The following is a 24,605-nucleotide window of genomic DNA, read 5'->3' on the forward strand; positions in this document are numbered from 1 at the left end:
AAATGCAACTATGATCAAGTTAGAAATGAACATCTTATTAAATGCAAACCAGACTGGACACACCCATTCAGGTTACATCACCAAAAGATAAAGGACATGTAATTGGTTCTGAGCATAGTCTACTGGTAATTAGGTCAATTATTAATTGTACTTCTAAAATTCAAATATAGCTGTGAATAGGTAGGCATGAATATTCTGTATAAAGTGCCAGCTAAGCTGTTGACCACCTGTGAAGGAAGGACCCAATGCACTAGTAAAAACTTTGGGCATCTAGAAATTAGGAAGGAAATTAGGAGAATACAAAAGCCAAGTAATAGGTGCAAGCAAATCCCCAGCTGCCACTACAAAATCACAGTGGGCCATTGCTGTGCGTTAACAAAACTCCTTCTGGAGCTGCCTTCTTTGGGATCTGCTCAAAATGGCTGTCATTACTTCAGCTGCATGTTTATGTAAAAAATGGAGCCTGCCCTGTATACTATCCAAAAATGGGGCAATTGTTTGTGACTTTGTGGTTGACATAGTTTGTAAGGAGCAAATGCACACTATAAAAATGTAAATGAAACCTTTTGTAATGACAGATTTAAATACTTGTTGGCGGTGGTTGCAAATAGAGAAGTCATGACTCAAAGTCTTATGAGACTGAAAGCAAATAGATAGGCTGGTTTTTAAATTTTGTTTGAGTAAATTGTCTATGAATGTGTCCAGATGTTAAAACATTTTGAAATGTTTTCAGCTGCTATAAAACCTGTTTATTTTATTGTTTTATTTTCCTGTTTTTATTGTCACTTTGAGCTCCTTTGGGAGGAAGGGCGGGAATGGAATTTATATATAAATAATGTACACATAAATAACATACCAAGCTCCTTCAACCGGTCCTCATAAGGTTTGGTTTCCAGACTATGCCTGTTCATTTTTCTCATTTGTTTATATTGATCTGTTTTCTGCTGAAGATCTCTTTCAAGTCTGTAAACTGCACTGAAGTTTTGGAAAGCAGTTTCTTCCTTTTATCTTCTTGTATGTTTTGTAATAAAATTACTAAATAAATTTGTAATAAATTTAATTTGGGCAAGGGGAAGAAAAGAAGCTGGGCTAAGTGTTTCTGGATCAAGAGAAATCAACAATGAGACAAACCTGTTTCAGAGCTTCACTGGGAGAGGCATCATTGAGATCACATCACAGTAGGGCCACACCTGTCCCTAGGTAAAGTTCATATTTCCCTTCACAGAACTCCTGTCACATTGCACAGACATGTTAATTGCCTTCTTGCTTCAATTGTGCTGATGCTATGCCATGCGCACCATGATCAAGAGTGAGTGGGTGGTTGTGCAGAGGGTGTGTTTCTGTGAGCACGTCAGATGGTATGTGGTCCACAAGTTCAGGTGCCAACCCTTTTGGGCCAGACAACATATCCAGTTTCGTATTTGTGACGTGGCATTGCTATATATTCTTTGTTCTTATGGAACTTCATGAAACATCACCATTTGATTCTTCCTTGGCCTCTGCTAATTACCTTAAAGATCAGGAAGCCTTAGTAAGAACATTATTTATTTGCTAAGCAGCCAGACTGAGCTCTGCTTAACTTGAGAAAAAACAAATGTGGACATTGCCAATGTTTTCTATACTTTCCTCACTTCTAAAGTTTTCTCTGCCATACTGTCATTAAGGGACCTGAGCTGGGAAGCTTAGTTGTGGCAGTTCTAAAAAAACTGTTGAGATTTACAGTGTTTCTTTCATTGAATACAAGAGATTGAATAGTGCCTGGCCATGATCATAAGGGAGAAATGGCCGTGGGCCACTCCCAAACTTTCAGCATAACCAAAAGGGCCTAGACAATCTTTGACCTTATGTACTCGCACAAAATTTTAATTGGTTGTTCGTCCTTAATTTGGCACTGGTTTTCAGGTCCAACTATGGTACTGTCTGAATTATTAATTGCCATCAAAACAGGAATAGTGGGCAGTAATTCACTAAATGCCAGGAGATGCTTTTGTAAATGTTTATTTCTCTAGAATTTTCCATATTCAAGAAATTTTGGCTTGGCACTTGTTTGTTCAGATGACTCAAACTCTTGCCAGACTTTCTTCTTACTTGTTGCTCATCTTTTCCAGAATGCTGTTACATCTTTCCACCCTGAAACTAAAGGGACTCATTGTGGAACCTGCAAACTGTCACATCATTACAACAAAAGACATGATAGGCAACGCAAATGAGTCTAAGCATAGCACACAATATCAGACTGCTATGGTGTAATACATCCAGTGTAATTACGCCACACCAAAATCCTGATCAGGCTACATTCCTTTTTCGTAAATGGCAGCCAGAAACTAAACAAAACTCTTAAATGACCAAAGAGAATACTAGTACAGTGGTACCTTGGGTTAAGAATTTAATTCCTTCCAGAGGTCCGTTCTTAACCTGAAACAGTTCTTAACCTGAGGCGGGCTTTCGCTAATGGGGCCTCCAGCTGACGCTGTGCCGCTGGTGCGCAATTTCCATTCTTATCCTGGGGCAAAGTTCTTAACCTGGAGCAACCGCTTCTTGGTTAGCGGAGTTTGTAACCCGAAGCGTCTGTAACCTGAGGTACCACTGTATGGACAATCCATTTGCTGTCTAAGTTGTGACATAGATAAAAGTCTTTGTGACATAGATAAAAGAATGTGGAAATATTTTTGATTTTTCTGTGCAAAATGCTACTTATTAAAATGTTTTCTTTCTTTCTGTGACTGAGTATCTGCGAGAGTGGTCTTCGCTCTGGGGGTAGCCAGTACTATTTCCCCCTTGTTCTGCAATGGCGCCCAATTGAGAGGTGTTGGAATTGAGTTCCAGTGAGTTCTGTCTGAAAAAAAGCCCTATATGGCGATACATAGTGCAGGGGTACTCACAAAAATGTACTTCAACTTCTTTAGTCAGGAGTGAAACTGAGGCCCTTAATTTTGTCTCAGTCCTTGAGAGTGGAATCAAACACTTCAGTAACAACAACAACAACAACAACATTTTATTTATATCCTGCCCTCCCCAGCCGAAGCTGAAATGAGTTCAAAACCACTAAATTCCATCACACAGCACAAAACTTCCAAAGGCCTACCTATACTGCCTAGTAGACTTCGGTAAAAATAACAAACCCATATCGACACAAGAAATACGTACAAGACAAACTGGAGGACACCAAATACTCTTGCTAACACACCACCAACTACAGGTCTTCTTAAACAACCCTGCAGTGAAATCAGCAGCCACTAGGCTCTTGACCACCTTCAAAAACCTTCTCCTGTTAGCAGAGGGACATGGCAAGGGGGTGGTATCCACAATATACAAAATACTGCTTCAGAATCCCACAAACCCCCTAGACGCAAAAACAAAACAAAATGGGAGCACAACATAGGCTACAAAATAAACCTTACCCAATGGACTAGAATGTGGTCTTAACCTCCCTTTAAATGCATCTCAGCCATAAGAAGGGAGCTTACTTTGAAACTTACCTACAGATGCTACTCAACACCAGGGAAACTGGCACTGATACACCCAGGAACCTCACCAAAATGCTGAAGATGCTGCACCTCTACAGACACATACCTCCACATGTGGTGGGAATGCCCCCAAATCCAACCTCTTTTGACGGCAGTCCTACAAGAAATATGCAAAATAACTAAAAAGGTATTGGAAGCCACCTCAGAACTGGCCTTATTGAATATTTTCCAAGACACTAATGCTCACTCACACTATAAAGAGCTACTACTACTATAAAGAGCAGCCACAAGCATCATAGCTAGGCACCGTAGAGACCTGTCAGAAGTGAACATGGAACACTGGTACCAAAGCCTTACTAGAAAAGTTAACCAACAGACTGAAATTGACCCAGAGACAAATAAAAGAGGATGCCTTCACCTGATATGGCTCCCCTTTATTACACACACAGCCCAACAAGGCAACCTACTGACAGAATACGAATCAATATGGCTAACTTGACCCAACAATTCCTCCCTACCCACCATGCAAACAAATCTCATTGCAGTCAACTAAAGGCAACCAACTATGCCCTGCCCCCCCACCCCTCTCACTGCCAAGAAAAATAATAAATGAACAGAAAGAGAACCTACCCAAGTGATGCTGACACAAAAACCTCACACATACACTAAGTACAATAATGTAAATTTACCAGACCTCTCCCCCTTTCCTCCCCAACCTTATACTGTATACGTTAATGTCTCACATCGAATGTAACTGATCAGTAGAAAAGACTGAGACTGGAAAATAGATAATGTATGTACTTTTTTAACCCAAAAAACTTTAATAGTTTTCTTTAAAACCACGGGATGCCCTTCTGTTTATGAAAAAGGTTAAGCAGAATCTTATCTGAAGAGTGGCTCCTCAATCATTGTGTGTTACTACAGTGGTACCTCAGGTTAAGTACTTAATTCATTCCAGAGGTCCGTACTTAACCTGAAACTGTTCTTAACCTGAAGCACCACTTTAGCTAATGGGGCCTCCTGCTGCCGCTGTGCTGCCGGAGCACAATTTCTGTTCTCATCCTGAAGCAAAGTTCTTAACCTGAAGCACTATTTCTGGGTTAGCGGAGTCTTTAACCTGAAGCGTATGTAACCTGAAGCGTATGTAACCAGAAGCGTATGTAACCTGAGGTACCACTGTACTTGTAAAAAAGTGCTTTTCTCTAATAAATATAACCATGAATATTTATGTATCTCACGCCCCCAAAGAAATCCCCACAGAAAGTCAAAGCAATGAATATTGAACCCTAGTTTCTGTTTTATACAACTGGGAGTTTCTTGCTGAAATTCCAGCCTTGGTGCAAGTTGTTGGAAACCAATCTCCCAAGACTAAAAGAACAAGTGCCTACATTTATTCCAGTTTCTGTGAAATATATTCCTCCACCCTAACCCATAAGCTAATGGAAGCTTAAAAACCCATTGTTAAGAGAACCTCCTGCTTACACCTGACAGGCAACGGCTGTCTGACAGCGTTCAGGATCTTGCAATAGTTTTCTAAGCTTCTCCCATACCTTTTAAAGACTTCCAGTGGAAGGGAGTTCTAAAGCTGGAGAAGAGCCACCAGGAATGCCTCTCTACATGCCTTTGCCAGTCATGCAGAGGATACCAGCTCTGGGAGGCTGTTGGGAGCACAAGGCCATCCTAAGGGATGCAGGTCCTAAACAATTTTTAAAAATTACTTCTTAAAATGCACAGAAATTCAAGTGTTACTTTACCATTTGTATCCAGGCCTTTGCAAGTTAGGCTAGAATAGATTGAGTAATGTTGTCCTAAGGTTCTCCAGTTATGATAATAATATATAGCTGCCTGAGATGAAGGACAAGATGGTGCCTCTCTCCTTCCTGCCCTCAATCCACAAACAAAGCTGACTGGACTGTGAGTGGAATCTCACTTCACAGCATCCTCCCCCACTCCTGAGGGCAGCAGACTACTTCTGGGGGTGCAGCACATGGAGGATGCCCCGCTCCCTGCATTTATTTATTTCATTAATTAATGAAAATATAACACTTGAGAGTTTGGGGAAAAACCACTCTCTAGTCTAGGCAATATAAAATCCAACGCTAAAATTATCAGGGGGCGGGGAACAGTTTAAAACAGGTATTTAATATATTTAAAAGATTACTCAAATCAACTCTAAAAGGTAAAGGACCCCTGACAGTTAAGTCCAGTCGCAGACGACTCTGGGGTTGCAGCGCTTATCTCGCTTTACTGGCCGAGGGAGCCAGCGTTTGTCCACAGACAGTTTTTCCAGGTCATGTGGCCAGCAGGACTAAGCCACTTCCGGCGAACCAGAGCAGCGCATGGAAACGCCGTTTACCTTCCCGCCTACCTTCCCCTGCTAGGTTGGTGGGAGCAGGGACTGAGCAACGGGAGCTCAGCCCGTTGCAGGGATTCAAAACGCCAACCTTCTGATCGGCAAGCCCTAGGCTCAGTGGTTTAGACCACAGCACCACCCGCGCCCCGCAAATTAACTCTAGCTAAGGTAAAAAAAGGTAAAGGACCCCTGGATGGTTAAGTCCAGTTGAATTTGACTATGGGGTGGGGTGCTCATCTCTGCTTTTCCTGCTGAGGGAGCCGGCGTTGGTCCGCAGACAGTTTTCCGGGTCATGTGGCAAGCAGAACTAAATTGCTACTGGTTCAACCGTGATAAGTGCCAGAGCACACGGAAACGCCATTCACCTTACCTTATCTTACCTACCTGCGCTGGTATGCTTTCAAACTGCTGGGTTGGCAGGAGCTGGAAGAAAGCAACAAGAGCAGACCCTGTCACACTGATTTGAACTGCTGGACTTACGATCAGCAAGCCCAAGAGACTCGGTGGTTTAAACCACAGTGCCACCTGCGTCCCTACTCTAGTTTAGAAACAAATAAAACACATTTGCATAGAACTGCCTAAAGAATTATTATTATTATTGATAATAAAATTTATCCCTTCATCCAAATATCACAGAGTAGTTTGCAATATAAAAACACAAAACACATAACATAATAAGCAAACATACCGCCACCACCAATACCCCGCAACACATTTAAAAGGCCATAGATAGTTTTATCAGCCAACTAACTGCCTGGGGGAAGAGAAATGTTTTTGCCTGGTGCCTAGAATTATGTAAGAAGGCACCATGTTTTAAGTGGGCACTGAAAACAGTACAGTGAAAACACCTGCAGGGAGTTCCAATGTGCAGGTGCTTCCACACAAAAAGGCTGATTTCCTACAAGTGCACAGTGAATATTGTGTGGCAGATCCAAGCTGTCAAGTGAGCTTATGTGGGGTGAAGCGACAGTAGTCTCATTCTCCCTAGTGGCAGGGCTGGCCCAAGTCTGTAGGAACGCCTGCAGAGGCACAAGACAGTGGTTCACGGTGGGAAATCTTTGAGCCCCCTGGATTCTGGAGCGAAAATGATAATCATGACCCAGAAAGCTGATCCAAGGATGGAAAACTCAGACAACAGGCCCACTTTCTCAAATCTCCCAAGTGTACAAACAAACTTCATACAGAGGAGCCACTGCTCTCATGAATTTTTTGGAAGCCTAAGGAACATGGGTTGCTTTTTATTTTTTAAAATGGGACAGAAAGAAGATACTAGGCAGCACAACAATTTCTTGATTATTTCTGGGTGCTGCGCCAGCCACGGAATTAAAAAGGAACAAATACAGGGCCAACAAATAGGGGGTATGTTACAGTCAGCCCGCAACTTACGCGCTTCCAACTTAGCTTTACAAGCTTAGCAATTTTTATTTTTTTTTGAAAGGCAGCGAATAGCCGAGGAAAACCACCTTTGGCGTGGCACGCTCTGCACGTGGACTCGGTGGGGTTTGGGCTGCGAGGCGCCATCCCGGCCCGCTCTCTGGCCTCGGGCGGCCCCCAGGTGCAAAACTCTCCGGGCTGAAAGCGAGGCGCCTCGCCATCCAGCCCCCCCCCCCCCCGCCAAGGCGGCCCGGCGAGGGGAGCAGCCTGGGCGCGTCGCCTCCCGGTCCCCTGCCCTGCGCCGCCGCCGCCGGGCAGGGCTTGCCGGGCCGCCTCCCGCCTGGCACCCAGGAGCAGCCTCGCTTCGCCCGCCCGCCTTCTTCCTCCTCCTCCTCCTCCTCGCCGCCGCCTCAGCTCCAGCTCCGCGCGCCGCGCCGTCGAGCTCCTCCCGTCCGGGCCCGGCCTCGCCCCTCCCTCCTCCTGCCCGGTCGGCTCCGGCGGCGCTTTGCCCGCGCTCGGCCAGGCACGTCTGAGGCGCCCGGCGCCGCGTCTCCCTCCCCGGGCAGAGCCACAAGATGGCGGGATCGGTGGCCGAGAGGGACGCGGTGGTGAGTGGCGGCACCTGCTCGGGCTCGGCAGGGGGGCCTCTTCTGGGGCGGGAGCGGGGGGGGGGTCTCGCCGGGATCCCTCCTCCTCCCCCCGGCGCCAGGTGGGCGCTTGAAGGGGGGGGGGGGGTCGGAATACCTGTTTGCAGTGGCGGGAGGATGCCCACAAAGCGCGTGAGGGGAAAGGGACCCGGGGGGCTTTGGCCCTCCTTCTTCCCCTGCCATCTCTCTCGGGGCGCCAGATCTGGGCGATCTTGGCAGGCCTGCTCCATCTCCGCGGACGGAGCAGCATGGATTTCTCTGCTACCTGCAGCACTTGCTGGGAAACCGCGAGAAGCAGGCGACACCCTTTGTTTTGCAAAGGGGCTGGAGGGAAATAGGGCTTCTCGCTCCGACTTGAAATGAAATTGGCGCTCTCTGTTGCTCCCAGGGTGCCCCCTTCTCTCTCCCCTGGGGCGGAATACAAAGGGGGCTTCTTGAATGTGCGCTTGTTTTTGTCTCCAGAAAATAGAAGACGGGCATTTGAACAACTCATTGGGATCCCCGGTGCAAGCAGAAGTGTATTTTCCACGCCTGGTAATGTTTCCCCCCCTTTCCCTTTCCCTTTTTTTGATGCCTTCTCCTCCCTTCTTCTTGCCTCTCCCTGTATTGTGATTTAGCCCTTTCTGCCCCGATGGTATTAGCGGCTGTTCATTCTGAATCCTTGCAATCCTTTTCCAGATTGTCCCATTCTGTGGGCACATCAAAGGAGGGATGAGGCCAGGCAAGAAGATCTTGGTAATGGGCATTGTGGATCTCAACCCAGAGAGGTAATAAGACAAGACGGAAGGCTTTTGTTTTCCACTGGCCCAGTTTCTGTCTTCAGCCTATCTAAGGTCTGCAAGAAGAGCTGTGATTGCATAAAAATAAAAAGAATGTGCTTGCCAAACACCCATCATTTCTCAAGACAAGCTATTTTTATCTGCAATGTAAATATAGAATGCTGCTTTCTCCTTTGACCCATGGCAGCGGATGTATTTATATAAGAGAAGGTCATTGTTTCCCAAAATTTCATGTGGCCTCTGTAACGGTTGCTTCACGCATGATATGTTTTCTAAGTGGAGATCATCTCCATGAGGGTTTTTTGGGGGGGAGGGGCAGGAGACATAGGAGCCAACTTCTGGGGGGAGGGGTCTTTGCCTCCCATAAAATATTTCAGGGGGCCAACCCCTGCAATGTTGATGGGCATTGCCATTCAAATAGTGTGCATGCACCATGTCATGTGTTGCAGGGTGGGGCTTACCTACTCCCCCCCCCCCCGCCATATTTTATTCAAGTCGGCACCCCTGGCAGGAGAAGCATATAATATACAAAGTGACTGTAAAAAAAAAGATTAGGGAGCCTAGCAGGAAAACTTGTCTACACACATACTATGCCTATGTGCCAGCTGTTGTCAATACTAGTATTTGTTTGTACAGGCTTAGAAGCCAAGTGTGCTACATCCTGGATTTTATTGCTTTATTTTGGGTGAATGAGTGGGCTACTGTTCCCATTACAGTTTTGACATCAGTCTCACATGTGGGGACTCAGAGGATCCTCCTGCTGACGTAGCTATTGAACTGAAAGCCATATTCTCGGACAGACAGCTTCTCAGGAATTCTTGTGTATCTGGTGAATGGGGAGAAGAACAATCATCTCTTCCTTACTTTCCATTTATTCCAGACCAGCCCTTTAGGGTGAGTACTTTATATAATTTATAAAATAGTTGTGTGTAATTGATGGAAGTGCTTTTGGTGTTTATTTTTAAAAATAACAATACTCTATTTGCATATTGAAAAGAACATTGAGCCACAAAAATCTCTGCCCATCTGAGTATTTTAGAAAGGCACAGATTCAAAGCTACTGATTTAATGCATACAAATTTGATGTTATGCTAGTTTGTGTGTCATGCATGGCAACTCATCTGAACAGTCAAGAAACCCCAGATGGTAATATTAAAGGTGGTAATATTTAGTGGTATAGCAAACTTTCTGGGTTTGGTAATTACAACCATAAGTTAAAAGCACTCTAAAATTATGCCTCAGTTTGAAATGGCTACTATATAATTCATGCTACTGCTTCCATGCCTCCTGGGGTGTGTATGTGTAGGCACATGCGCGCACACAAAATTAGCTGATGAACGTTCATACAATCCAGCTGAGTTTCTCCCTGGCTGACTGCTGCTTATTATGTCCATAGCAGGCACAGGAATAATGAATAAACAAATGCAGCTCCATGAAAAGTTCTTCATCTTTTTTCTGCTACATGCCACCTCCATTTTTACTATAAAAAAGAGAGTGGGTTTTTAGTAACAGTTGAGCTAAGACAACTTACGGGCAGAAGCAGACTTGCAAGTTTGGATGTTGTGCATTGGCTTTGGAGCATCTGAGCACAGACATCTGTTTGCAGTGCATCACCTTCAAAGGACAGTGTCACAATACATCAGAAACCACTTTGGCCTCGTGAGGGGTTGTCTTGGGTCCAGACATCAGCAAAGCAAATAATGCTCCAACAGCATTGTGATCAGTGTGGGAGCTTGTTTTCTTTCCCCTTTGGCTTTCACAGAGGCTTCTATAAGGCAGGGAATGGGGGTATACTTCTGAGGCCAGTTTGCAACCATCCTTTAAACTGTAAGAAGAGTCTCCTAACAGTTTAAAGGATTGTGTGGGCAGGGGAGAATTTGGACTCAGAAAATGAGTGTCTGAAGGCATCTAAACTTTAAAGGGGCTGTTCTTTGACCCCAGGTCCTCCCTGTATAGGGAAAGTGATTTGCAGTCTACTTGCTTTACTTCAGCCAAATGGTCAAACAGCAAGTTGTGTGTTAAATGCATAATTGCACTGAATGTGATGCATTTCTAAAAAAAAACAAAAAAAAATTGTCCCAAGAGCCATTCAGGATCATGACTTCACTGTGTGGGGAGAAGTTTTTAACCTTTTCTCTTCATGCTACAGTACACTTTCCCCCAAATCATCCACTAATAGCATCTTCTCTACTCGGTGCAAATAGGAATTAGAGATGGGACAACTTTCATTGGTACATGCGGTTAAAAGATTAAACAACCCTCCATGTACACTCTAGTCCTGGTTCTACCGACCTGCCACCTTGCAGCTGCTACTTAAAAGAACAATAGCAACAGACGTGTTAAATGCAATCACAGATACTATTAATCTTGGCCCTAAATCTCTCTTCTGATCACCGGGTGCTACTCTTTGTTTCCAGGCAACCAGAGGCCTGAACATCGGCACAGACCTAATTTTTTGTAGTTTTTGAAGAGTGGCTGGTGTATGTGTGGAAAATATATTTGCCTTAAAAAAATGTTTATTCAATTTATATTCCACCTTTCCTCTAGGTGGCATACAGTTCTCCCTCTCCCTGTTTTATTATTTATTTTGTAAAAAAATCCAAGATTTTTCTGCTCATTTGAGTGAGCCTTCCCACTACGCAGGGTCCTATTCAGGCTCTCACCCTGCGATTACTTTATTGTTTTGGTGTCTAAAGTACCCACAAATTGGACACCCACTTTGTGAATAGGCAGTAGTATCCCGTCCAGGACATGGTGGAATGCAGGACAGGGCAGGGAAGAGCATTTCTAGTATAGTGGTTATAAGTTTATGTTTACAATCTGCAGCTGGATTCCTTTGTCTTGAATAGCAGTAGGGAAAGCAAATTACATGAATAGTGCAGCCTGGGATTATGGGATTTCTAGCCAGTTTGAGGAGGCAGCAGACAATTCATTCTACTGTAGGCCACATTTATTACTTTTTCCTTAGGAATAGGAGAGTGTCCAGAGGAAAACTTGTGAGAAAGCCATATTTAAAGTGATACTTAGCATTGATGCTTATTGTTGTAATGCATCCTTTACGAAGTGTGATTTAAATTGCAGGGTAAATGGCAGTCAGCTTTTGAGGTCAAACCAGGATAAAGCTTATCTGAGTCCATCTATCCAGGCCACAGGCACATCCTGCATGAGTTTTCTATGGCGCTTTGGAGTTTGGAAGCAATGCTGTGCACTGTGTTTTGTGCACTTTTAGATACTAAGACTGGGAACGTTTGTCCTCCAATATATTTTTTACTGGGCTTAAAGACAATCCAATTGCACCATGACCTTGTGTTAAATTAGTTTTAGCCACCATTCAATTTCTTGTTTTGTTTTGTTTCTGTGGGATGGCTAGAATGCTGGATTTGTATGAGGGAGAATCAGGAATAAATCCCCACTCAGGCTCTTTGCAGATTGATTTATTTGTTCAACATATTTAGTAGCCAGTCTTTAACCATGGCAAAAACATAGGATGGAAAACATAACAATACAGTAAAGTAATAACAATCTAATCAACAACAATAAATGTAAAATACAGCAGGCAATTAAAATCTAATGTAAAAATGAATACAGTGTTGAAACAGCCTGCCTCCTGTCCCCAATTGTGTAATTTCAGTTGGCAGAAGAGCAGGGCCTCTAAAGCCAAACTTGATGGCCAGACAAGTTCATGTGGGAAAAGATGGCCCATTAGATACCCTGGTTCCAAACATTTTAGCACTTTTAGGTTAAAACTAGCACCTTGCACTGTGCTTGGAAAATCACTCATAGTCATTGTAGCTGCTCCTCCACCCGGCTAGCCTCAGCTAACATATCTGCAGTGTCTGAACAGTCTCCAAAGGCAGCTAACTGCTCACTGCAGTAAGTAGTCTAAACAAGATGCAATGAAAACATCTTATTTTCACTTGAGAAATTGTATTTTCTTTTCATTGGTTGCAGTGACCCAGAAAACCTTTTCCTACTCTACAAGCATATTTCCCAAAGCCTATTGGTTGTATTCAACTAACCTTTACTCACAGTAGACCCATTGAAACAAATGGCCATTACTAACTTGGGTTCCTTAATTTTAATAGGTTTACTCTGAGTAACAGTCAGTTGAATGAAACCCAAAGTGCAGAATGGAGTTGCTGGAAAAATACATTGCTGCCCCACAGCTGCACCTATTCTGTGGACTGGTAGCAAAAAGAAGGGCTTTGTGAGCCACTTTGCACGTTTGGTGGGCTGTCTTAGGTATGACGGGTCACACATTGTCCCAACAAGTGCTTATAACATGATTTGCAACAAGTGATTGTCCCCTGCAAGTCTTGAGATAGTTAAATATTCTGCCATTTAATCAACAGCAGGATGGCTGTGTGTGTGTGTGTGTGTGTGTGTGTGTGTGTGTACAGTGGCAGTGGCGTTGTCCCAGCAGCAGCAACACTTCATTCTCAAGGATGCAGTGAGGCAGTGGTGAGGTCACGGGAGCTCTGAGTTGGCAGCAAAGGCATCCACAGGTGTGCACAAACCTGTGGGATGCCGATAGCCCTGAGTTTTGCGGACCTTGCTGCTGCTTTGCTCTGTCGCGTCCCAGCAAGCAGTAGTAGTACCACTGCCTCTCCACCCTGTTAACATGCTGCTGCATTTAATGTACCCTTTTTATTGCAGGTTGCGGGGGGGGGGGGGTGTTCCCTTCGGAAAGTGTGTGTTCCTGAGCTTTAATCTGTATACATCTGTATCAGTACCTTTTTAAAAGACCTGCCTTTTCCTCTGCATCAAGGGCTCTTCATGCCCCTTCTTAGATGTGAGGATGCAATTTACTGGTGCTGAATGGGGCCAATGTTGTATTCCCATCACAGACATTTCTTTATCTGAAAATGCCTTTATGGGGAAGAGCCATAGCTCAGTGGTAGAGCGCAGGTTTTTCAATAATAATAATAATAATGGAATAAAAATAACAATGTTGTTGGTGGCTTCTGTCTTTCTCGAGAGGCAATGGAGTGCACTGAAATGACCTCCCTGGGGCACAAGGCTGGGCAGTGCTTGTGGAGGTCCTGGGCTGTGCAGATGACAAGACCCACCCCCTTGGCCTTGCTGATGTGGTCCAAAAGAAAGCAGGGCAATACGTTTGGCACCAGCTTGGCTGCAGGGGTTGCCAGAAGGAGGCCTAGAAGGCGCCATCCAACCGCCTTAGGGAGTGCACTCCGGATTTGTGTAAGGTTTACTCCTCAGTTTTTCCTTCTCCTGGAGACATCCCACAAGGCAGCAGAGGTTTAGGATCAGAGTTTTCTTTCTCCCAGACGGGCTACCTTCTCAGGTTGACAAACCCCATCTGCCCCCCCCCCCAGCACATGCAGAAACTGCCTTTTTGACCATTGGGCCCACTGTTGGTCTTGTCCACTCAGTCCTCCAGAGCCTGACTTTGCATGCAGGGGAAGTCCCTAACTCACCTGGTTTAGCCAGCCAGTCAAAACCGTTGCTGGGATGTGGCTGCTGTCACATGCTGACAGCTTCTAGGAGCTGCAGGTGAGAGCTGAGTGCAGGTGGGGACCAAAGGTGAACAAACTACCCCAGAAGGAGCAGGACATTCCCCCACTAGGGGTACTACCCCTCCCCCACATGCCATACACCCCAATTAGCATTTAACAGCACATTTCAATAATCCTCACAGCCATTTTGTGATGTAGAGGACTTCAGAGGTGCAGAACATTTGGCCCTCAGCTCCCATCGCCCTCACCAGGCATGGCCGTGGCCATGGATGATGGGAGTTGTAGATCAGCCAGCAACATCTGGAGGGTCACAAACTTCCCACAACTGACTAACTGGTGGGGGTAAAGCTTAGGTGGATAGATGCCACAGAGGTCCATCACCTTCAATTGTTTTCTAGAAGGGGGAATTTCGGCTGTAGTTTCATCCAAGCTGCACCTGATGACATTCTCTCTGCGGAGTGACTGTTAAAGGTGCAGGATCCCATCCCTCTTTTGCATCTTGTTGCCGTAGGTGAAGGTGGAAGAGACAGTGGGTAGCTAGGCTTGAGATAGGAGTCAGGTGCTCATTGGGAACTTCTTTGGCCTCAGAAGCTGGGATATTGTGCTTCTGAGAATGTAGAGGTCATCAGTAGCCAATATATATGTGATCTTATGTTTCGTCACACACAAAAGAAATCTGGAATGTGAACAAGACCGAGCTGGACTGTGGGCTTTTCATGCTACAATCCACTTCTTGAGGTGCATTTTGCCTACTGAATTCAATATCACAACAAGCCAGCTCATGTCAAAGGTGCTAGAGAACTTGGGTGACTGGAATTTTAGACCTTTGAGCTTCTTCCCTTCCAAAATTCCTAGAAATAAATTTCTTCAAAACATGGGTTGATTCTTTTTTAGAACACAACCTTAGGATCAGATGGACAGGACCCCCTCCCCCCAGTTACATTGATGCTTGGGGACTGAACTGTGTGTTTGTGTTGGCAACATGGCTCAGTTGGTTGGTGCTGATAATGCCAAGGTTGCAGGTTTGATCCCCATATGGGACAACAGCATATTTCTGCATTGCAGGGCTAGATGATCCTCAGGGTCCCATCCAACTCCAGAGTGTTATGATTCTATGTATGCTGTGATCCTGCAAACCATGTACATTGGTATTTACTCCCATCTAAGCGTGTATAGGATTGCACTCTTAAGTGCCTTAGAAGAATACAGTCCTGTAGTCCTATTTTAAGTGAAGAATTGTAGAACTTCTACTGTTGCCTTAAATAGAGTTGGCTCTGGGCCCCTGGGCTTTTATGGGTAATGAAATTTTGTGTGTGTGTGTGTTCTATTCATTCACAGAGAACTGTAGAATTCTTATTTTTCCAGTGTAGATTCATCTCACTTTGGACCAGGAAAGCCAATGTTTGTCCTTGCTAGGCAAGGACCAGAGTGGGGGATTAGCATTGTTTGTTTTGGTAATTCAGTGCAAGTCAACCAATATTGTTCAAAACTCCATACAATGTATTGTTTCTTTTGTTGATGTGGTAGCAGTTGGTGTAGTGAGGCAGACCTGGAGAACAACCCTTTGGTCATTGGTGTCATTACCATAGCTGTCAACGTTTCCCCCTTTTTAAAGGGAAATTCCCTTATTTCGAATAGGATTCCTCGCAAGAAAAGGGAACAGTTGACAGCAATGGTCATTACAGCTTACCTGCACAGGCCTGGACACTTAGCCAGTCCACCACTGCTCCTGTGCAACCCCAGCCTTGTTCCCTCCCAGGACCTGTCCAGATAAGCTGCAGTGATGTTGGATGCTGCTGTAATGATCTACATTGGGAACAAGGGTGGGAGACCAGCAGCTTCTCCTATTGACCAAAAGGCCATTGCAGAGGCAGCGTGGTAGGGGCAGATCCAGCCACCAAGGCATGTGCCGCAGCAGCAGCAGAGGGTGGTACATTCCTTGGAGGCTGGATCTGCTGCCCCTGTGGATCTTGCCGCCTGAGGCAGTCACTTTCCTTGGCCTGTGGGTGGGCTGGCCCTGGATGCTGGTGTTGTGAACATAAATGATATGTGGACTGTGCACAACTGTAAAGTAACTTCAGATTCGCAACCTCACACTGACTTTCATTATTTCTGTGCTATTATTTGCAATGTCATTGTGTCATGGGATTTTTGTGACCGTACTATGCATTCAGCAATATCACTACGCCTGCCAGTGATGCTCCTAGGATTTGTGATAATTCATCCATTGATTGTTTGAGTCAGTATTCATCATTCAGAATGTACTTTCAATTCACAAATCATTTTGCTGTAGCCATTCTATCTAGTCATTTAGTACATTGTCACAGTAGCTTTATGAGGCTATGCTCATTCTAAAACTGCAGACCTGGGTCTGGAGCTGAGAAAATGTCTTGGCCAAGTGTCACCCAGTGATCCTCTGAGCAGTGTTCTCAGATCCACATTAAACGCACTGGATTATAGTGATTTTGATCCATAACTGGGTGTTTATTGACTGGATTTAAACTATTCTGTAAAGCAGTGACCTAACCCAACAGATGCTCTAAGCAGTATAAAATTGACTATGGTTCCCATAATGGTGATATTTAAGTTCTGTGAAATGCTCCTCCCAGTTCCAACTGTGATTCTGGTTGATAACATTTCTTTCTTACAGGTTGAAATACTTTGTGAACACCCTCGTTTTAGAATATTCGTGGATGGACACCAGCTTTTTGATTTTTACCACCGCATTGAGAAGTTGTCAGCTATTGATACGATAAAGATAAATGGGGATCTCCAACTTACTAAACTTGGTTGACCTTGTTTTCATATTCAAAAGCAAAAACAATCAGATAAAGATAAAAACCAAAATTTTAGATTCCAAATTGGCTCAGATGCCGTCCACATCTGTCTGAAGGAGCAGAGACAAGCAACCCTTGAGCAACTTCCCTCTAGGGCAGGCATCACCGTTTTGCTCCCATAAGAAGCAAAGAACATACTGACGGACTGAAGTACTGTTTATCCTAATGAAGAAAGCAATTGATGATTACTTGAGACTGAGCCGTGCCCCATTTTTCTTTGGCACTAAACAGCCTACGCCTGCTGGATAATCAAATTATAGTGGATCCTGAAAGAGTTACTTCATTGTCTATAAACTGCAGAAGCTATTGACGGGGCAGTTTTAAGTGCTAAATGTATTATTAAATGACAAGGGAATCGTTTTCTTTTGGAAATATTTCTCCTGCACTTAAGTGGGTTAATGTAAGTGTAACACAGATCACAAAGAGGGTTAAATGTGGAAGTCATTATTCAGTGCCTAATGCTGGTCTCCTTAACACCAATGACAAAAAGTCCTGTGGACTCTAATGGCATGTGATTAGCTAGACACAATGGCTCTGGTCCTGTCTCAACACACACATCCCATTGAATCAAGTGGACTTGGGTGTGTTTAATTGTGCATTGGATTGCAGCCAGTTACCATTGTGGTTTCTACTTTGGGGGAGTTAGTTGTCCAGGGAAAGGTCAAAACTGAGTAATGGCTTCTGGGTTTGGCTTTCATATGATAGTCAGGGTATGTGCATAGAATGTAGGTCATTAAATGTTTTTGCACAATATAATATTAATACATTTTTTTAAAGCTTCTAGTTTATTTATTGATACCCATTGTGTTAATGTTCTAACTGCAAAACTGAACAATATAACTGAGATTTAAGAGCGGCAAAGTATTTCTGAATGTACAAGTGTTCTTTGGGCAAATATTAACATATCATTTCGGAAATATGTCCTCTTTGTCTTTGGGCAGTTGGTGGAATCATTGTTCACAGAACCTTGGTTTGTACATGTCTTCACTAGAAACTACTTTCAATATGTTGTTAAATCTGCTGTAAATGATAAGGTCAGAGCTGATGGGATGTTTCGGGGGGGACGAGGCTCCCAGGCACACACAGGAACAGAAGTTTCTAGGTTTATTGGTGTGCCTCAGTTGCAGTTTTGTACTCACTTAACTGGGTGGGAGTAAGCCCCACTGAACTCAGTGGGACTTATTTCTAAATTGACATGTATAGGATTGCGTTGTTAGACCTTGAGGATACAACTGTCTTCTGCAGACTAGTAACTTTTCGTGGCTACTGTCATGCGTGTGGGAGAGAATAGAATTCTCAGCACATCTAAGGACAAAAAATAGCCTTTTTAAATGGCTCAGTTAATAATGTATCAGATACCTTCACTTAGGCCAGTGGCGGTCAAACTTGGCCCTCCAGCTGTTTTGAGACTACAATTCCCATCATCCCTGACCACTGGTCCTGTTAGCTAGGGATGATGGGAGCTGTAGTCCAAAAACAGCTGGAGGGCCAGGTTTGGCCACCACTGACCTAAGGCAATAGCTCTTAGTGGTAGAGATGAGCGCCGCACCCCATAGTCATCTTTGACTGAACTTAACCATCCAGGGGTCCTTTACCTTTACCATATAACTGCATTGTCCATGTGATTACACGGCCCAATGAAATGTACCCCTCTGTCAATGTTTCACAGTGGGCTTCCGAGGACTTGTTTGGGTGTTACAATCTGAGGAATGGACATGTCTTATTTTTAACACATGTATTATAGTGACTTTTAAAGATGTTTATTATGGAGACTTTTTGTAGTGTAACATTTTTTAAAACACAAAAGAGGTAACAAAATGAACTTATGCTTAAATCAATCAATCAATCAATCAATCAAAGCTGGGACCTTCTTGTTTGAGATAATTTTTTTTTTAAAGATTAACCACTCCTCTGCATCACTCCATCATTTTAGTAGGTGAAGTACTAGAAGTTCTAGGTTTAGTCAGTTCACATGGAATTCATTTTAGTGAGGAGACGGGGCCAAAATTTCTTTGATACACACTCTGTAAAACTGGAGTGGTGCTAAGATGATTCTGCTAATTCACTGTGTGTAGCCTCTGCTCAGGCCCTGCAAAAGTTTACAGTGCCATATTCTGAAGTTCTGCTCTATTACAAGTGACAGATTGGCTAGTCTGAGGTTAAAAAAGCCATTACATTATCCCCAGATCTGCCTACTTCATCTACAAAGCTTGGCAGCATCACCCCCCCCCCTTCCTGGGGCACCTTGCATTGCAGTTAGGTGGGGCTTATAAGAAACAGCAGTGGATAGCATGGAAGAAGTTTTCTGCTTGTGTTTTAATGGACATAAGAAAGGGATACAAAGAACCCCCTGAAGCGAGGATCACAGCAGAAAGGAGCCACTGAGTAATCAAGAGCAGTAATAGGTCCCACTGAATGTTATGAGAATAATTTCCGAGTCAGCATGATTAGAATTGCGTTTTAAGACTACAATCCTATGCAGATTTACTTTGGGTTCAGCCCTTCAGTGTTCAGTGGTACGTACTTCCAACATGAATAGGAGCAGGGTACAATACGCTGCAGTCTTATGGGGAGTAGACCCTGTTGCAGTAAATCAGAATTACTTCTGGGTAAACAAGGCTAGGATCAGGCTGCATATATTTAAATCATAATATCCACTGAATTTTATATCTCTTTCTCCTGTATGCAGTAAATACTGTGTTGATAAACAACACAGCCCATCTGAGTTAATGTAAGAATATGCACAGAGTTGCTGTATTTGAGGTTGTGATTGCATACTCTTACAGCAATTCAAAAGTGTTCTGCATCTTTAATTGAGTAGTAATGTTGTGATTATGATACAAACCTCCCAGCCCTTACAGAGTTTGTGGATTAGACACTTTGTACACTAAAAACTTGGGGGAACTGAACCAGAATTCCTGGAACTGCATGAATGTGTGACTAGACTTTTAAGCATGCAAGTATTCACCTTGAAATCAACGTCAGGCCAAGTACCTGACTGGATCTCACTTGCACTATGGAGATGAACAGAACAGAGCCTGCATGAAACACATCCCCAGATGTCTCAATCTCCTTCACCTTTATCTTTGTGGGCATAGCTATATTTCTGTCTCTGCTGCATATGTTATTACCACTCCTCAGACATCAAGATAATTAATGTCCCCTGTGATTTTGCAATATTGTTCTGCTGTGCTACTGTTGCAAACACCCATGAGAAGTAATTAGAATGAGGCAATTCAAAAATTTCAACGGGAAACCTTTGACTGTTTCCTTGATTCCACCCCTCTTCCTTCTCAAGTTTGTATCAGAACGCAAAAGGTTGTTTTCAGGTGATCATTCTGCCTCCCCTCCCTTTCCTCTAAGAGTAGCTTTATATGAGTATTGTACTCTTTGTACTGCAGTTTAGATTCAGTGTAGGAATCTGTCAGGATGAATTTACATGATGTATAAATTGTTGAGCTGATTGTGTCACTTCATAGTGTCTTAAGAAATCCTACAATATTTCTATACAGTACAAAAACAATATTCTTGAAAATAAACACAGAAAAAGGTTTTCTATAAAATGTTTGGATTATTGGTGTGACATACACAAACGGACAGGTAGGCTACTGATCTCTAGGATTTGGGACAGTTGCATCTTTTGGGTCAGCACCAGTCACCCTTGAAGTAGCCTCGATGGTTTCATTAGGTCCTCATGAGTGTGACTTCATTGCATATCACCCTTCATTTATTTCAGAAAAAATACTGATTTTGATAAGAATACTTGTAAAAAAAAAAGGTCTTGGTTGTTTCCTCTACAGTCTTGTAAATGTCTAATAGGACCATAGGTTTTCAGTTCATGGGTTTGAGGTTACAATAAGAGATGCCAGAACAAATGGTAGATTGACAAAGAATAAAATTATCCGCTGTAGGCTGCAATCCTAAACAGATTTTATTGGGATGCGAGTTCTATCGGACATACAGTGACTTACCATACTTCTAAGTAAGCATACATAAGATTGTGTTGTATGACTAATGCGCAGTGTGAACCTATGCATGTTCACTTAGAAATCTGTCTCACCATGTCCAGGTAAGTGGGCATAAAATTGCACTGTAGGGCTGCAACCAACACACTTACCTGGAAGTAAGTCCCACTGAAGGCAGTGGAACCCACTTCTGAGTAGACATGAATGCTCAATGGTAGGAGGCTTTTGTTAATTCTCAGTGGCACAAGGCAAAGATTACTCCCAAGTCTGTTGAACCTGTGATAAAAATCCATCAAGTAATATTTTAAGCTAACCCCAGAATCAGATTTGTTGGGACTTTTACATTTGGGGCACAAGTCTATGTGCATTCTTAAAAAGTAGGCTGTTCCTTGAGTTGGTTTTGTTTAATACTTAATTTAAATAATTAAGTGTTTTCATAGCAACAATGGAAACATAGCAAGGGCCTTGCTGGGTCCCACCAAAGGCCCATCTAAGCCACCATTTTGTTCTCTGGCCAACCAGATGGGAAGCCCACAAGCATTCCTGTGCATTTGCATATGCAGCATTCCAGTGTGGGATCTTGCAACACATGGAAAAACACAGATGTGGATAATAGGTCCACTCTCCTTCTTTAGAGGTCTTTAAGCAGAGGCTTGACAGGAGTGCTCTGATAGTGTTTCCTGCTTGGCAGGGGGTTGGACTCGATGGCCCTTGTGGTCTATTCCAACTCTATGATTCTATGATTCCTCTGCCTGTAAAGGTACATACGGAAGAAGATACAGCTTAAGCTTCTAACAGCATATGGAGTTGCTCAGTTGCGATTGCTGTTGACAAATACAGATGCAAATAAGCTGCCACAGCATTCACACCAGATTACATGCAAGAGACCTGGATACCAGTGCAAATACTAATTTTCTGTAGACTTTTTAAAAAATATTCTAAACAAAGTAATAATAAAAGTAAAAATTGTGCACCCCACCCCCAAGTGGATACCCATCGTAACTATCCAACCTCCCAAAATTTTAACACTTTGTGAGATGGTTTGATTCCTTTCTGTTTTAACAGTACAAATTCTACAAATAAGTTCAATATCTCCTCAAAATCATTTCTCCATATTCCCCATCTTACCTTAATTTATCATTAATAGCTATATCCCCCACCTCTTTATACCATTCTTCCACATTGCCCTTTCCACTTCCTAGCTATAACAACTCATGCCACTCTTAATAAATTTGTGAGCAAGTCCTTCATAGCCTATGTACATTCCACCCTGTCAAAAACTGATAACAATGAATGGACTTTCAGCTTTAACCCTGTGATTTGTCTTATCTCCTTAAACACCCTGTGCCAAAATTTTTGTATGTATTTATACCCCCACCACATGTGAACACAAGTCTCAGTTTCCTGCCATCCCCTGCAACATAACACTGAATATTTCTTGTTTATTTGATTTAATCTTGCTGGTGTTAAATACCACCTCCATATTAACTCGTTGTAATTTTCTTTTAACCTTACAGACATCATTTTCAGAATGCATTTCTCCCATATTTTCCCCTAGCTGTGACGATTTACCTGGTCTGTTACCTCCTTTTCCACATCTCTTTTAGTTGATCTTGTTAATCCTCCGATTCTACTAATATTTTTTATAAATTTTACTGGTTTCCCCTTTCTTCATCTCCCTTTTAAAATCATTTTTTTAAAAAAAATGTATGCTCTCTGCATTTCTTGTTTTCCCTTAACCACTGCTTTGTCCATTGCTCCAGTTGTACACAGTTAAACCAAGTTATTTTACTTCATGTTAGAGCTCTTGTTTTTTGCTTCTCATTTTTTCCAGCCATTCCTTTATTTTGAATATTTTCTTCTCTTTTGCTTCTTTTTCAACTTCCTTATTTAAATTTACTAGGAAGTCTTCTATCATCACCACCAGAATTAGTGGGTAATTTACTGGTGTCAGTTTTCCTTTATATTTCGCCCATATCTCAATATGGGATTAATATCTTAATATATTAATATGGGATTTTCAATATTCTGCCACTGTTGCCAATTTGGTTTGATAAAAAATATATTCTCAGCCAAATGAGCACCAAGTCAAATACTACTAGCAAATCACTTTCCTCAGGGCCATGACTTTGCTGCCATCTGTAGTTCTTGCTGTTCTTACTACTCATCTCTTGTTTACACTAAAAAGCGATTATAGGGAGGGAATCTGAAACATTCTATGGAGGTATCTGTGCTGCTGTTGCCAAGGTAGAATTCAAAGATGTGAAAAGATGCAAGATTATCATCTTGTTTTCTCATACATAGACAACTTGTACACATTATGGTTGAAACAAATGACACACACCCATTTTGTTCACTGTGGAGTAATATGTATCTATGGCCTTCCCAGCAGATTAGTTCATTGCTACTGTTTCTTGTGTTTTGTTGTTCACACTGCAAATAATTATTTAACACACACTTAGATATTATGTGTGTGAAAGTAGCCCATGTTTTTCATCACATGCACTAGATTCCCATCTTCCCATCCCATATGTCCCTGTTTCCCACACTGTAATAAGTTTACATAAATTTGGTACTTATGTATCTTATTAGTCTAGCCAAAAAAAATCTTTCCAAGGAAGATGCTTCAGAATCACGTGATTCTAAAGTCCACATTCTTTGTACAGTGGTACCTCAAGTTACAAATGCTTCAGGTTACAAACTCCGCTAACCTGGAAGAGTTACCTCGAGTTGAGAACTTTGCCCCAGGATGAGAACGGAAATCATGTGCCGGCGGCGCAGCAGCAACAAGAAGCCCCATTAGTGAAAGCACGCCTCTAGTTAAGAACACTTTCAGGTTAAGAACGGATCTCCGGAACAAATTAAGTTTGTAACTAGAGGTACCACTGTAACTGAAATACCTGGCTACAAATCCAAACTTGACTGCACAGCTGTGCAAAAAGAAGTCATTATGATATGGCATCTTGTTACTTAACCACCCGAGAACAAGGCTTTAAATTAACATTATGAAAATAGAGCAGGATGCTCTCAGTGGACGGGGTTTCCTGGATCTGCAAATCCAAGAACCGACTGCCCAAAGGCAGAACAGCTGCTGCACTACAAAGGTGTGAGTGTATCCTCAGATAGAACAGGCAGCCTATGGAACCCAAACTAACCCCTGATCTGCCAGAGAAATGTGGACTATTTTCAACCTTTGTGCATTAGCAAGGTACCGTGTGAAGCATTAGTACAATGACAGAAAACTAGCACATGCCATTTGCAACTGTGCTTTTACACCTGCAACTGCGACTGAAAACTACCTACACATTATTTTGAAATATTGTGCTCGTAAACCCAAAATATTTATTATCCTGAGTAAGTGGTGTGTTTTTTAAAAATTCACGACACACCTCCGTAGCTAATGCAGATTAAAAATAAACGGATGTTGGTTTTAGACAGGGTGGGGTAATAGACTAAAATAAGAAAGCCAACCACAAGAATGAATTATTTTCCAGCAACCTTTCTAAATGAAAAGCTGTATTCTAATGTCTCAGATGGCATGCTGCTTAGAAAGATAATTTATAGATGCCTTTGGAAAAGCAATTACATACCTGAGAATGTTACAATGTTAACACCACAATAATGATAACAGCTCCATAATGTGTTTAGCAGTTGCCACATCACCAGTCACTGGGCTGCCCAAGTATTTAATGGTAACACAACTCAA

The 24,605-nt window shown here is 42.9% G+C and overlaps 1 protein-coding gene and 1 long non-coding RNA gene across 2 annotated transcripts; one reads left to right on the plus strand and one right to left on the minus strand.

Moving 5' to 3' along the window:
• Positions 1 to 1,982: 1,982 nt before the first annotated feature.
• LOC114593494 (uncharacterized) lies at positions 1,983 to 8,314 on the minus strand. Its single transcript, XR_003705709.2, has 3 exons — positions 7,939 to 8,314; positions 6,191 to 6,243; positions 1,983 to 2,136 (listed from the first exon to the last, which is right to left on the minus strand). It is a non-coding gene; the product is annotated as an uncharacterized LOC114593494 (long non-coding RNA).
• On the plus strand, positions 7,603 to 20,497 carry LGALSL (galectin like). The gene is made up of 5 exons (XM_028721878.2): positions 7,603 to 7,802; positions 8,304 to 8,375; positions 8,520 to 8,608; positions 9,337 to 9,514; positions 16,748 to 20,497. Exons 1-5 carry the CDS (start codon positions 7,770 to 7,772, stop codon positions 16,889 to 16,891), a joined length of 516 nt encoding a protein of 171 aa, XP_028577711.2. The 5' UTR covers positions 7,603 to 7,769; the 3' UTR covers positions 16,892 to 20,497.
• Positions 20,498 to 24,605: the final 4,108 nt, after the last annotated feature.

The sequence above is a fragment of the Podarcis muralis genome, chromosome 3 (genome assembly GCF_964188315.1).
Source record: "Podarcis muralis chromosome 3, rPodMur119.hap1.1, whole genome shotgun sequence".
NCBI classification, from domain to species: Eukaryota; Metazoa; Chordata; class Lepidosauria; order Squamata; family Lacertidae; genus Podarcis; species Podarcis muralis.

Excerpts from the sequence above, each read along its gene's own strand:
- LGALSL (XM_028721878.2), top strand. The coding sequence starts at position 7,770 with ATGGCGGGATCGGTGGCCGAGAGGGACGCGGTG. Across the intron at positions 7,803-8,303 it reads TGGCCGAGAGGGACGCGGTG|AAAATAGAAGACGGGCATTT; the intron begins GTGAGTGGCGGC and ends TTTTGTCTCCAG. Across the intron at positions 8,376-8,519 it reads AAGTGTATTTTCCACGCCTG|ATTGTCCCATTCTGTGGGCA; the intron begins GTAATGTTTCCC and ends ATCCTTTTCCAG.